This window comes from Microtus ochrogaster, unplaced genomic scaffold (assembly GCF_000317375.1).
Source record: "Microtus ochrogaster isolate Prairie Vole_2 unplaced genomic scaffold, MicOch1.0 UNK18, whole genome shotgun sequence".
Classification (NCBI taxonomy): domain Eukaryota; kingdom Metazoa; phylum Chordata; class Mammalia; order Rodentia; family Cricetidae; genus Microtus; species Microtus ochrogaster.
Genome location: NW_004949116.1, coordinates 3,417,516 through 3,432,505, shown reverse-complemented (window position 1 = coordinate 3,432,505; position 14,990 = coordinate 3,417,516). Strand labels below are relative to the sequence as shown.

The window sequence follows — 14,990 nt, the reverse complement described above, 5'->3', positions numbered from 1 at the left end:
TTGCTCACAAACAATAAGGGGGAACTGCAGGGAGCTGGACAGGATTGCCATTGCAAGATGGCACCACATCCTGTCTTGCTGGTTATAAACAACTCCATATTTGGCTATGCCTTTGAGAGCTGCCTGTCCCCCGCTTCCCGTATGTGCAGTGAATATGGGCCCCTGGGCCTATCTCGATGCAGTCTGGTGTCAGCTGATGGTGGCAGCCAATCACAGGGCGACCCATGTGCCAATTCCCAATATAAGCAGCTGCCATTGTGCCCCCCTCCTGTCTCTCTCTCTCATCTCTCTCTCTCTAGCGTCTAGCTCTCTCTCTCTCCCTTGCTCTCTCATTTTCTGCCCCCCTTTTCTTTATGCTCTCCCTCAACCAAATGCACTCCAGTAAAGCGTGATCTGAGAAGAATCCTTGTGTGTGGTGGGTGTTTCTTCCTCGCAGGTAGAAGCCCCCCGCAAAGGTGCTTAGTACCAATGAGCAAACTCCAGGATGGATGCCAGCCATGATCCATGCGCCATCCCAGGGCTGGAGGCTCGGGCCCATAGACCACTGACTTTCCTTGAAGAGCTCAGGCCCACTGCCTGCTGACTGCCTGCACTCTCAAAGGCCAGGAGCGGTGTTATAGACAGGACACGTGGAGGAAATTTTCTTGGCAAACAGACTCTGAGGCAGCTCTGTCCACTGTAAGACGTGACTGAGGTTCTACAGACTGTCCTCTAGGCCCTGAGGAGGACTAGTGGTCCTCAGGGGTACGCCATCCTCATTGTGTGTCCACAGGGATCCTGCGGTTGTTGCCCTGCTCCGTGTGGGTTTTTGAAGCCACAAGCATTACCTGGAGTCTCCACTCAGGATGGTGATGAGTAACCGTGGTGGCTACTCCCATGGAGTTAGGAGTTAGTGGAATCTGATGTGTTATTTATAGGGTTTTTCTGCTTCTGACAGAGGACAAGACACAGGTGGAGCAGAGCAGCCAGCTTGCCGTGGTCACAGCCTTGTCTGTGACAATCATGTGTGGTACTGTTTCTGGAGCACCCTGAGAATTAAGTCTGGATGGAGAAATACCAGTTAGCAAGCATGATACATCACAGCGAGCTGAGCTACAGCATATCAGGTTAGGCGACCTTGGGAGTCCAGGGCTTGACTTTACATTGCTGATACAGATGGGGCCTGGCTGCCATTTCTCTGACTCTGTGGCTGCTAGCAGCTGTCAGATCAGCACCAGAGCTGCAAGATCCCATTATCTGATACGGAGCAGGTCCTGCCTGCCATTAAGATACATTCAGCCATTTTATAAAACTGAATGTCAAGGCCTTTGCTGGCTTGGCTGACACAGGAGAAACTGCCTGCAATTGAAGGACAAGCAGGGTCAAAGGGCCACAGAAAGGCCCACAGTCAGCCATAGAACTTCCCTCACTGTCCACCCAGAGGTAGTGTTCCACATGCACGGAAAGTTCCCAGTGGGTAAGACCTTTGGTGTCTTGGGACCAGGTCAAGGGAGTCTCTGGGTCCCACGAAGCACCTCAGATTTTGTTTCCTGCACTGGGGACTCAAAGTGTCAGGGTTGGAGTAAATGTCTATGTGAGTATGGTCCTGGCACTTGCCAGCTCAGACCATTGCCGTGTACCTAACGCAGGAACAATGCCCTGTGCATTGCTGTGTTTGAGTGTCAGACAGCAGACCTCTTCCCATGTGTCTCCAGCTCAGGGACTCTTAGGACTGCATCAAGCTGGTCCCAGGGACCACAGCCTGTCACAGTGCTATGGAGCTGGGAAACCTGCGTTCAGGTGCACTCCTGTGTCTAGGTGTCTCTTCATCACCTGGGACTCAGGACTGTGGGGGTGTCCTTACGAGATGGCAGCTGAATTATCCAGATTAAGAGAGAAGAGCCAGGTAAAGAGGGAGAAGAGGGTGGCAGAGGGAAGGCAAGGGAAGGACGGGGAGCTCATAGGAGCTGTAGAGCCTCTTGCTGTCTCTGAACACAGTCTCATCTACTGTGGTTGGCCACATGGTCTCACTCCCAGTGTGGTAAGGGCCCTCACAGCAGTGAGCATTGGGGGATCCCAGAAAACTTCTTGGGGGCTGACAGGAGGATCCTGTCTGATACCTTGGATCAATGGCTGAGCCAGGAAAGCAGAGAGGTGTGTGTGACTCCAGACTTCCTGGGGGCAGCAGGAGAGGGCTGGGGCTAGGAGGTGGCACAGTCATGCTGAGGTGGCCAGAACTGCCCTTCAGCAACAGTGCCAGGTCTGGACCTCCTGGATCCCAGCAGCCTTGCTGGTGTGGATATCACACTCACGTCATCTGGATGAGTCCCCCGGAGAGGTCTGCAATGGCCCTTGAGGTGAGAAGGTGCTGTTTGTAACATGGGGGCCCGCTTTGTGGGGTTTTTGTTCTGCCCAGACCACTGAAGAAGCAATATGTGACCTACCCTGCTGAAAAAGGTGTCGAGCCATGTGCCTAATGTAGATAAGAATAATGGGTTAATATAAGCTACAAGAGCTAATAAGAAGCCTGAGCTAATGGGCCAATCAGTTATAACTAATGCAGAATCTCTGTGTAGGAGGTCCTTCTGTTTGTGTGTTGCTTTCATTGGTTGAATAAAGAGACTGCCTTGGCCTTTTGATAAGGCAGAACTTTGATAGGCAGAGTAGACAGAACAGGATGCTGGGAAGAAGGGGAGTGTGGCAGACTCCATGAATCTCCTGCCTGAGATAGACGTAGGTTAGAATCTTTCCCCATAAGCCACAACCTAGTGGTGTTACACATATTGGTAGAAATGGGTTAGATTAGGATGTGAGAGTTGGCCATGAAGAAGCTATATATAATGGGCCAGACAGTAATTTAATTAATATAGTTTCTGTGTGGTTATTTTGGGGGTTAAGCTAGCTGGGTGGTGGGAAGCAGCCCACTCCCTCTTACTACACTGCTGAGATAAGAGGCTGTGGTGGATGTCCTTGAGGGGCTTCTGCTGGCCAGGGTCCTATCTTGCCTACATCTTGGCTTTCTCCTTGCTCTGACAACACTGAGGCTCCTGGGCTGGAGGTTCTCTGCTGTCACCCCCTTCCCAAGCGTTTTCACTGCCTACCTGACTTCAGCCTAGGCTTTGATGTTACCTTTTCAGGGGTTCCCTAACAGCACCCCACCCCTCCTCATGCTTTCATTTCTAGTTTGTGGAAGTCTACCTATTCTATTGTAAGTCTTCTCCTTGACCCTTCTAGGCTGCTAGGAGCAGACTCTGTGTTTCCCAGGCTGCCATGTACCTACCACAGGAACAATGTCTTGTGCACTTGCTCGTGGTGCAAACAGTTGTAGATTAGGAAGTTGGGGTCCCATCTGGCCCTGCCCCTGGATCTCAGCCTCCAAACAGGTGCTTCAGGAGATTGCAGTAGGATGTCCACAGGAGGCCTGACAGCAAGCGACACTCAGATGACACAGGATTCCACTCACAGCCTTGCCCCGATTTTGAGTCTTAAAATTTCTGCCTCCCAGCTGGAGACAGCCCCAATGTCTCTAAATAATTTATCTAAGCCCCATCACCTAGAAGGCAGCCAGAATCAGAGCAGCGTCTCCTTCATGTTACAGTAGTCTGGTTTTAAAAGTTTTCTTCCTGTTGAATCTTAACATAGTGGTGCCTATCTAACTTGGGAGTTTGTTTTCTGGCTTCCTTTCCCTCAGCTACACTCTAGGCCTTAGTACTTCATCTTCCAGTGTTTGCATCCAACAGTGAGCAAGAATAATTTGATCTTTTTTCTTTTCTTCCTATTCTCTTTTTTCTCCTTCCCTTCTTTCCTTAAGTTTAATTTTTATCTATTTATATGTCTTGCCTGCCTATATGTTTGCGAACCAGGTGCATACCTGGTACCCACAGAGGCCAGAAGAAATTGTTAGATCTCCTGGAACTGAAGTGGCAGATGGTTGTGAGTTGCCATGTGGGTGTTGGAAATCACACCCTAGTCTTCCTCTGGAAGAATGGCTAGTGATCTTAACCACTGAGGTCTCTCTCCAGCCCCTTTATCCTCTTCTTCCTCCTCTTCCCTTCCTCTTTCTCCTTTTTTTCTTCTCCTCCTTCCCATCCTCTCCTCAGCCTTGAACTTGTCATGTGACTAAGATGTCATGTGTGAGTTACCATGCTCAGCCCCGTGCTATATGGATTTTACTTGATGTATTCAGGGCTTTCCGGGCATCAGATTTGGAGAGCAATGAAAATTTCAAACACGTTTTGTTGAAGACGCCACACAGTTTGGTTTCTGAACACAGAAAAAATAAAGCTGGGGCTGAGTCGGGAGCTTCCTTCTTGATGGCTAGCTTTTTTATAGCGCCAGAATGCAGACTGCTAGAGGAGAAAAGTCATCAGTAGTCTTCCCCGGGTGCAGACATTGCATGATTAGCAACCTGCCAGGCAAGATGTGCCCACGGGTGAAATAGCAGCATGATTGCTATGGGGATGACCAACCACTTTCTGAGTGGCTATGAGCCTGACTCCACTGGAGGGGGAATTCACGTACTGTGAACCCGGTCAAGAGTCATGACTGGGAAGGGCAGAGGTCCTGGTGGGAAGCTAGTGGTGTGCAGCTAATGGATGTGCTGAGTGCCTTAAGTTGCCTTCTAAGTATTTATGATTATACCCATAATTCAGTGCTACTCGAAGCTTTGTTCAGAGGAGTTTCTTTTGCAGTGGGCACCATAATGCCAAAGTACTGAAAAAAGAGATTGTCATGTGCTCATCTTTAAATGGGACCTCTAAATCATCCACTCTAAGGAACAGGAACATAAGATGCAACGAAAGATGAGAAGAGCCAGAGGGTGGGGAAGGAGTGCTGGGAAATGCTGTCCCTGTGACAGGATGTGTCTGTCACCCTTAGGAACTCACAGCAGCTGTGGTCACCTGCACACAACTGGGCCAATTGACATTCTATCATGGATATGGAAGGGGTGTATGAAGTCCCACCCTCCCTGAGGAGCTACTGACATTTCATGTGGCTAGAACATGAAGGAACATTTTCTTCAGTGTCACCGTCCATAACTCTTCACCCATGGTCATGTAAACACCCCTAGTCAAATTCATTGGTTCACCCCCATGAAAGTAGAAGTGGGGGCTGCTTGAGAAAAGGAAGGGTTCAGAAGCCATGGGAGAGGACAAGGAAGGGCAGCGGGGTGAATTATATGTACGTATGTATGAAAATGTCACGAGACCCACTATTCGGTAGGATCCATGCTCATAATGAAAAGCAAACTCCAGGGGCTGGAGAGATGGCTCAGTGGTTAAGAGCATTGCCTGCTCTTCCAAAGGTCCTGACTTCAATTCCCAGCAACCACATAGTGGCTCACAACCATCTGTAAAGAGGTCTGGCGCCCTCTTCTGGCCTTCAGGCATACAGACAGAATATTGTATACATAATAAATAAATAAATATATATAAAAAAAAAGAAAAGCAAACTCCACCTTGCATTAACAAAGCAAAACGGGCCAGGCATGGTGGTGCACACACTTAATCCCAGCATTTGGGAGCAGAGGCAAGTGGCTCTCTGAGTTCAAGGACAGCCTGGTGAGGTCCATAGTGAGTTCCAGGGCGGCCAGGGCTGCACTGCAAGACATCCTGCCTCCTACTCCAAAGAAAGAAAGCAAAAACCATGTCTTGAAGCCTAGCCCACTTTCTAATGGGAGCCAGTGGAGGAAAGTAAGAAAAAAAAAAACAACCTGAGTGGTAAAATAATGTTTTATTCCATGGATGACAAATGCTACCATGCCTCATCCCTGCGGCCCTCCGACCTGTCCTTGCTGCCAGAGCTGGCTCCCCCTTTCAGACCTCCTGAAAGTCAGCTGAGCCTTTGAAGTAGTGAAAGCATGGTCTCTCTGTCTATCTGTCTGTCTGTCAGCATGAGGTCCCTTCTCACCAGTGTGACACATCACCTGTGGAAAGCCCAGGATGCAGCTCTTCCAACAGACCTAACAAGAACCAGTGCTTGTGTGGACGGAACCAAAACCCCCAAACATTAAAAAAAATAAAACAAAAAAATACCCAAAGCCGAAACAAAAGTCATGGACACATCTCTGAGGACAGGGTTTCAGGACACCCCAGCAGGAGTGGAAACTGGAGTGATTCGTACCGACATACAGGTTGTCAAAAGTCCTGAAAGGAAACAATGGTAATTGATATATTTCACTTTTGGACAGGCCAGATCAGCCAGAGAGGTGTCTGCATGCAAATTCAACACAAGGGTAGGCCTGGGAGGGGGAGGGGACTGCACAACGCCAGACACACATTTCTTGCTTTATATACAATGAAATGAAATATACACGGGTGACAGTGGTCACACATCTGGTTGGTAGTGTATCTTACAAGGCTACTGAGATGGGGTGGGGCTCGCTGACGTCACTGTCAGAGCAGGAGGGAGGAGCCAGCCCCGGGCAGCTGGTGATGACCTGGTCCGGTTTATTACTCAGTAGACCTAAGAGTGGAACCAACATTCTGTCTTGTGATTTTTAACCTAATGTCACCCAGAAAGACCAGACAACCGATCGAGCAGGGAAAGAGTAGCAGTTTTAAGGACATATGGGATGGATGATGGAGCCACAGGCGAGTCCCAGCTCCACTCAGGGGGAAGAAGGTTTGGACTGATGAACTTTTAGTGAGTGTTGCTGGGTGCTCTGAGTCCTTGGTGTCTGCAATACCTCCACCACGTCTAACAGAGACAGCAGGTGCTCCAGAATGATCTCTTTATCCAAACAAGTACGACATGGAAAGCAGAGCAAAGCAACAGAAGACAGAAAGAAAGAATACTTAAAGTGAGACAGTCCAGGGCAGAGACAGCGGGGTGTCCAGTTAAAACCATAGAAAAATGCAAAGTAATTCTACAAGGTTAACCACGGCAGAGTTATAGTCTTACTTTGTACATAAAAGACCTGTTTTCTGGGTTCAGATAGGGACAGTGGGAGCTCTTCTAATCACAGAAAGGGGCCAGGCATGTATGAACACTGCTGAGACAACCATGCTGTCCTGTTCCCATGGCACAGCTCTGCCAGACAGGACTCACAGTCGAGAGCACAGATGCAGTGAGTGAGTGCAGACGGCGGGTCTCAGTGCTACAGACAAAGCTTGGACATAAGGGCTGGTTTTCTTGGGCTCAAAGTGTGCCCTCACTGTCATCTGTCCTTCAGTTTGTCCCCTTGGGGGGAGGGGACATGGGATGGGCCAGTCACTAGGGTCAGGAGGAGGCGATCCTGCTGAGGTGGGTTGTTCCAGGCTATGTGGTTTCCACCGGAGCTTGTCGCCCCCACCAAATGGCCTTCAGTATCGAGACACATGCTATGGAACACCGGCATCCCCACTTCCACTGCCCTTGGAGGGAGGGTGGTGGCGGGGGGAGGGTTCCTCAGTTGCATATTGTTGTAGAAAGAGCCATGTCTGTGCTTAGGTCTCAAGCAAGATTAGTCCTCCTCCTCGTCCTCTTTTGCTGTGGCTGTGGGTAGCTTGTCCTGGATCCTGAAGCATTCCACAAAGAAGTTGATGATGGAGCGGTACAGATGCTGCTGGAGGGCCACGCTGTGGAAGTAGTGGCTTTCATCTGGGTATATCTGTGAAGGGAGAAGAACGAGCTTACCCCTCAGCAGTTCACCTGCTGAAGGGACTCCTGGAGGCATGGAGGAGATGCAGTCTGGGAAAAGCCATGCTCCACACACTGAATTCCAGCTGGAGCACGAACCTCTTAGCCACGGGAGTTCCAGCAGCAGCACCCTTTCCTCTGGGGAGCTCTGTTTCTGTACCAGGCAGAAGGGCTCTTGCAGCCCTGGCAGGTCATGAAAACTTACCCATCTGCCCAGAAACCTTCTCCCTTGGCATCTCTATTCCTTTCCCCAAGAGAATGGATACAGTGAGGATTGGTTGAGTAAGTAGGAAACACCTCATTTAGCCGACCTTCTGGCCAGAGCTACTTGCTCTACTTTGCAGCCTGGGTACAAGGTCGGCCTGGAGGGATGGCTCAGCTGTTAAAGGCTAGGCTCACAACCGAAAATATAAGAACTACAAGGTCATAGGCCAAGGATTACACACACACACACACACACACACACACACACACACACACGGGGTGGGGAGAGAGAAAGAGACAGAGATAGAGAAAGACACATACACACACAGGGAGAGGGAGAAGGAGGGGGGGGAGAGACTGACTTTTGGCTGAGTGGTTCTCAAGGATGGGAATAAACCCCAGGCGGCCTCCTCTCTGAACCCACGCGTGATGACTTGGTATACACTCATGCAGCTGCGTCTTGGGTCCAGGTGATTTAGGAAGGAAAACTGAATAGAGTTTGGCTCATAATTGTTTCTTGTGAGAGCTGAATACTATAATACCCCAAGGCACTTGACAAGGCATGCGACAATGGAGAGCTGATAAACAGGCATGCCAGGTAGAGTGGGTCTTTAGTGGATGGCCAGCACAATGACATAACTTGTCTTCTAGAGGCACTGTGCTGATCCTGCAAGCATGCACAACGAAAAGCCAAGTGTGATTTGGAATTTTACTCTTTCTATATCTGAGCCCAATCTCATTTTGAGTCCTGTATTCTTTTCATGCTTTTGAGAGTAACATTCATCTTTATTTTTCTTTAATGACACCATTAGCCTGGAATATGTATGTTCAGCTCATAAGCTACAAGAAGGCAATAAGGGGGTATGCCACCCCTCTTGCATTGTCCCCTGTTCCTGTGCTCTCCCCTGGAGCTTGGCATGACTGCAGACTCTTGAGTGTCTGTGAGGGCAGCTGCTGTGTTGGCACGCATGGCCCCAGGCACAGGTGCCATGATGTGTGGAGCATACTTAACAAATCCAGAGTGTATCATACTCTGATGTATAATGTAACCAAGCCATTCACCCCAGCCAATAACTTTCAGGCCAAAGCCCCTTCCTTCCTCAACCCACATACAGGGCTGCCAGAGGTCATTGGATGGTGAATGCAGAGGCAGACAGTGGTCAAAACCAGACAGACTCTCTGAGGGAGTTAGGGTGCTGTTTGCCCCTGAATTTAAAAGACAGTGAGGTTATAACTGTTTTATCAAAGGAGCCAGAATACAAGAAGGAAACTAGAGAAGTTTCCAGCATCATTCCTGTATGTTGCTGGGAAGAGGTAGGAGTGAATGCCAGTGAAGCCCGTCGTGGGTTTGGTTTCTGGGATGGACAGTGTTTGATCACAGTCACAGAGGGTAGAGGAGCTTTTGCCCAGAGAGTCAGAAAGAAAAGGCTTGATAGCCACCCATGCTGGAACACCAGCCCTCCCCATACCTACAACACACCAGGGCCTGCGTGTGTTGGCTTGGCCATCTCCTCTGCTTAGAAGTGGAATGTGGGACAGGGTCAGGTGGAACGGTGGTGGCTTGGATACAGAGCTGAGCTGCTATCAGTTGAAGGGCACTGGCATGGTATGATGTGGACCCCGCTCAGTCCTGTCCCCACGACAAGGGTCACCTTGCTCTAAGCACCTCGCAGGGAGCATCCCATACCTGTAAGCTGTAATTGGCCTTTCCTTTGATCAACTGTGTGATGAGCTCAGCTGTGTGCTGGAAATGGATTTTTTCTGTAGAAAAAAACAGAAACAGTTGCCCAAACTCACATCACCACCCAGGGGACCTTCAGCACCAGGAGGTTTGGGGGGGCGCTCTGTCCTCACCGTCAGCCGTGGCATGGATGATCAGGAACTGCTGGTCCTCCAGCGCGGACACTCGGTGTGCCAGCTTGGTCATCTGCGTGTATGGGGCAAGAGGACAGGGTTAGCTGCAGGGTATGGTTAGGGAGCAGGTGGGGGTTGGGGTCAAGGGAAATGGTGGAAAATGCCAGGCTCTGGAGAGCTGGGCTACTCGTGTCATGGAAAAACAGCAATTCCCTTAGAGTAGGGGAAATAAGAAAGAAAGTAAAGGGGGGGGGGTTCGCTGAGAAGAGGTGGTCTTGGAGGGCCATCATGTCACCCAGCGACACTGAACAGGCCTGTCCCTCTGTCCATGCAAAGTCCTGCATGACACGACACTGTCTTTCTGCCTGTACACGGCTGATGATGTGCTGTGTATAACACTCTGAGACAACAGGATGTCTGGGACGTAGTAAGAAACACAGTTCATACTTCACCCTCCCAAAGGGGAACTGGTCTTGATGTGGGGAGCAGGGGCCCCCAACCACCAGCAGCACCAGGGCTTTCTCATCTCTCCCCCTCCCCCATCAAAGCCAGAGGAGCTTACAGAGGCCACATTAATCCAGCTCAGTGCAGTGAGATGATCCCAAGGTTGTGATGGTGGAGAGGCCCAGCCCTTTGGAAGGGATGAGAGGTGGGAGGATGGGGAAGAGTAGATGGATCAGTCTCACCTGGTTCCCTGTCTTGCCAACTAGCAGCTATGCTAAACGTACCTCATATGCTCTGTTATCGAGTCCATGGAGGCCAAGGTACCGCTCAGAAAATGCAGAGGCTGCACGGAGGCAAAGGGACGGGGTCATCTCTGGTCCTCAAGGGCTCCAATGGGGCAGAGCCCAGATGGAAGGGATGAGGCTGCAGGAGGGGGCCATTCCCTGCTACTTGCTGGTAAATGCTAAGCTTTTGGTTGGTTTTCTGCTTTTGTTTTGAGACAAGGTCTCACTAAGTAGTTTTAGCAGGTCTGGAAACTGGATTGCCTCATACTCAGAGAGATCCATTTCCCTCTGTCTCCCAAGTACTGGGATTAAATGTATGCATCACCACCATACTGGACTTAACTTTTTGGGATTTAAAAGCTGTCTTCTAAATCTCCTACCTCATGGCAAGGGGTCAAACAGCGTGTGTGTGTGTGCGTGCGTGCGTGCATGCGTGTGTGTGTGATATGTTTAAATGCGTCATTCCTGGTGAATTTCTCTAAGCAGCTTAGATCCTGGTTCTGCATACCTGATATGTGCCAGGTGACAGAGAATGGGGCAGTGCTCCCATAGCATTGTTCTGCCTGGACAACCAGGGATGAGGGCTCACTTTGATGTCACAGGGCTTCTGGGGGTGACCTTTGTGAGTTACGGGAGGCAATGGAAGGAACTTGGTGGTTCATTAAGATACAGGTGGGCTGGGGAGCACAGCAGGACAGGGCCTGCCTAGCATGTACGAGGTCCTGAGTCCTATACCCAGCTCTGAAAAAAAGGAGTGTGTGTATGTGTGTGTGTGTGTGGGGGGGTGGACTAATTTATGCATATTTGAATCAAGTGAATCTGGAATGACATGATTAAGAAATTAAGAGTCTCATTGAACAATCCAACACACAACACTTACATTCCCATGGGAAGGTTACTCTGGAGTTGGACCAGGAACATTCTAATGGCCAGGGCAAAGTCATTTGCATTAGAGCTGTATCATGAGCTCCTCAGAGGCTGCTAGACCAGCACCCTCCCCAAGGCTATAGCCTTGCTGCCTGGGGCCTACAAGTGCTAAAGAAGGGCACATGGACCTCTGGAGGGACAGGGAAGAGAGCAGTTCCCACAGCACTGCAGCAGACTTAAGACAAGAAGACCCTGATTCTTGTCATCACTTAATATGGGGTCTCTTGGGGCTCAGAGCTGGTGCCCTGGAGCACTAAACAGAGTGTGTATTTTCAGGGCTACGTAGGACGTTGTGTTGAGTATCACCAAGCACACACTGCCAGAGAAAGGGGTGGGTGACAAAGACAGGAGAGTTCAGGGCCTGGGACTCTAAAACTGTGTAGGACAGGGACCATGTCTGCTTGGGCAGATGGCTCTCTCTCACCCTAGGGCATCTCAGGTCTGTTTGGACCCCACAACAAGCCATCCTGATGGCCCATCCCCCAGCTCTAGTCCCGCTCTGGGAAGCTTCACTCTGCACAAAGAAGTATGGCCAGGTGCCATGTGTGGACCTGGATGGAGGCAGGCAGAGGAGCCCAGTTATTCAGACCCCCCCATATCCCAGAGGTAGTAATAATCTCAGCATCACCAGCGTGGTCTGTGTGAAAGCACCCGCCCCTCCTCCCTTCTTTCCCCTCTGTACTTGCCCGGCACACACATTCCTGCAGCAGAAGAAAGATGGCCTAGGCACTGCTCCCTGCCTCCTCCCCACCTGTAGGCACGGGCTTTTCTGAAGTCATTACTATGAGCTGGCCTTGGATTTTGGAGAACAATCATTGCCTACTGGTGAACTGACCCACCTTCACTCCAAACAATGGCTAGAGACTTCCCTCCTGTCCCAGGGGGTCACTATGCACTGCGGGTGCTTGCTGTTGGGCACAGAGGCACTGAAGGGAAAGGTGGGGTCTCATCAAGGCCATTACCATAGAGTTTGAAGTCTGTTATTGGAGAGAGCGCCGAGCCGCAGGTGAAAGTCTGGCCTTGATTGTCTCCCTTGGCTGGGAGGATGTAAGTGCTCAGGTAACCACCATAATCCTAGGAGATATAGAAGGGAAAAAAAAGAGGCAAGGGGTGGGGTCACTTTCCACAACTCAGTAGGAAACTAGCCTCAGCCTCTAGTATGTATGTGTTCATGTAGTTTTTCAAAGATCTGAGCTTTAAATATCCTTGTTGGGAGATAGATGAGACACTAAATGTTGTGTGACTCAGTCTCCCCCTCTTCAGCACCCAGTGCCCAGAGACCTGGGATAAGTATGCCTAGTGACACAGAGATCGTCTATGTGATCACAGAGACCACAACCTCTGCCTCGGATGGTGACAGAGGAAGGCTGGTGTCCACCTGGTGTCCACCTGGTGTCCAGCATTCCAGTCCAGCCTCCCTTCCTCTTCCTCATCTACAGCCAGTGCCTGTCTCTGTGCATCCCACAGAAGCTGAAGCAGAGCTCAGTGACAGGGTGGAGAACAGGCCTTCACACCACCCAGCCCAGGGCTTCATGAAACTCGTGTGTGTCCTGCAGGTAGGGTGAGCCCTTAGCTCTCATGTGGCCTGACTGCTGGTGTGGGTCTCCTAGCTGAAGCGTGCCCATCACTGTCTGGGACCTTCCAAGTGTTACAGTCTGCTGAGAAAAGTCAGGGGGGACAGGACAGATCCCCCGAGCATGAATGAGTTGAGAGAACTAGGCATAAGTGGTGGATACAGAAGGCATATGTGAGTAAGTGGGTATATGAGAGAGAGAGAGAGAGAGAGCGAGAGAGCGAGAGGGAGAGAGAGAGAGACAGAGAGAGACAGAGAGAGAGGGAGAGAGGGAGATGGAGAGGGAGAGGAGGGAGAATGAGGGAGGGAGAGGTGAACATTTGTGAGCATATATGTGTGTGTGTGTGACCATATAAGCAAAGGAACATAATAACATGCAGGTGTGTGTACTTACATGTATGGGCATACAGCTGAAAATACAGTTGTATGCATATGAATGAATATTCTGAGACTGTCTACTTGTGTGAACATGTGAGCCCATATGTGAATGCATATGTATGAATGTGTAAATGTTTTTTTTTTTTTTTTATTTTTCGAGACAGGGTTTTTCTGTGGTTTTGGAGCCTGTCCTGGAACTAGCTCTGTAGACCAGGCTGGTCTCGAACTCACAGAGATCCGCCTGCCTCTGCCTCCCGAGTGCTGGGATTAAAGGTGAATGTGTAAATTGATGTGGTATAAACACATATGTGTGAAAGTGTATGTGAACATGTAGCTATATGAATGTGTGTGTGTGTGTGTGTGTGTATGTGTGTGTATGGGTGCATGCATGTACGTGCAAACCTGGGTGTGCCACCCATGGCAACATGGGGTGTGGAGAACCTTATAACTGATGAAGCCTGGGTGACAATCACATCATACCAAGTTCCCCAATGGTTTGATACTGTGTCTAGTTTGTTATATTATAATGTACTGTAGTAGTGTCTGTTTTTTTTTATTTTTGAGATAGGGTTTCTCAGTGTAGCCTTGGAACTCACTCTGTAATCCAGACTGGCCTTGAACTCACAGACATCTGCCTGCCTCTGCCTCTGGAATCCTTGGATTAAAGGTGTGCGTCACCACCCAGCTTGTCAGTATCTTTAATTGAAGTCTTTCTTTCAGTTTTCTTTTCTTTATCCTTTCCTCCCTCCCTCCCTCCCTCCTTCTCTCCCTCCCTCCCTTCCTCCCTCCCTCTCTGCTTCCCTCCCCTCCTTCCTCCTCATCTTTGTCCTCCTCTGCAGACAGGACCTTACTATACAGCACAGGCTGACCCTGAACTCTCATCCTTATCTAAGACTTCTAAGTCTGGGGTTATAGGTGTGTACCATGGCACTCAGCACGTCATTTCCTAGGAAGCAGCATTGTTTGTCAGTGGACGATACATGTTTCTTCAAGCCATTCTGCATTTCTTTCAAGCATTTTTGTCCCTAGTGGATCTTCAGGGTAGTTACACTTTGCATGGTGGCCTACAGTCTCTGGCCAGAGGTTTCAGGATACAGCTCATAGATGTCCTCTTGGGTGTGTGGAGCAGATACTGCTGCACAGGGTGCTCTGGCCTTAAATGCCCTCATTGTATGAGGAAGGGACACATGAACCAGGCTGCATACAGAATCACATGTCTCATGAAACAAGAGCAAAGGTCACAGAATGCCAGATTACTGAAACAGTTGATGGCACCAGGGGCCACTGAGATGGCTCAGTTGGTGAAGGCACTGGCTGCTATGCCTGAAAACCTGAGTTAATCTTGGGGTCAACATGGTGGAAGGGAAGGAGCTACTTTTACAAGTTGTTCTCTTACCTCCTTAACTATGTCATAATGTGTGTGCATGTGCGCACGCATGCACACACACAGAGGCATGTGGTATAATAATACTAATAAAGAATTGACAGTCCATGTTGGGGACTCTGGGAGAGAAGGGAAGTGGATGATGTAGAATTTCCCTTTGTAGGCTGTGAATCTGTTATATTCGCATTGGTTGATAAAGAAGCTGCTTTGGCCTATGTCAGGGCAGAATATAGCAAGGCAGGAAATCCAAGCAGACATAGAGGAGAAAGGAAGGCAGAGTCAGAGAGATGCCATGTAGCTGCTGAAGGAAAAAGATCTAAGAACCTTACCGGTAGGCCACAGC

The 14,990-nt window shown here is 49.7% G+C and overlaps 1 protein-coding gene across 4 annotated transcripts in view; it reads right to left on the bottom strand.

The window, feature by feature from the left end:
* Nucleotides 1–5,693: 5,693 nt before the first annotated feature.
* Dpp6 (dipeptidyl peptidase like 6) overlaps nt 5,694–14,990 on the bottom strand; it is an 880,940-nt gene continuing 871,643 nt past the window's right edge. For all 4 annotated transcript variants that reach the window (XM_026789414.1, XM_013353878.2, XM_026789413.1 and 1 more), the window contains exons 22-26: nt 12,275–12,386; nt 10,386–10,444; nt 9,658–9,730; nt 9,491–9,564; nt 5,694–7,570 (exon numbers count right to left, since the gene is read on the bottom strand). In XM_026789414.1, coding sequence (XP_026645215.1) covers nt 7,424–7,570; nt 9,491–9,564; nt 9,658–9,730; nt 10,386–10,444; nt 12,275–12,386 — 465 coding nt within the window. In that variant the 3' untranslated portion in view covers nt 5,694–7,423. The remainder of the gene's footprint in view (nt 7,571–9,490; nt 9,565–9,657; nt 9,731–10,385; nt 10,445–12,274; nt 12,387–14,990) is intronic.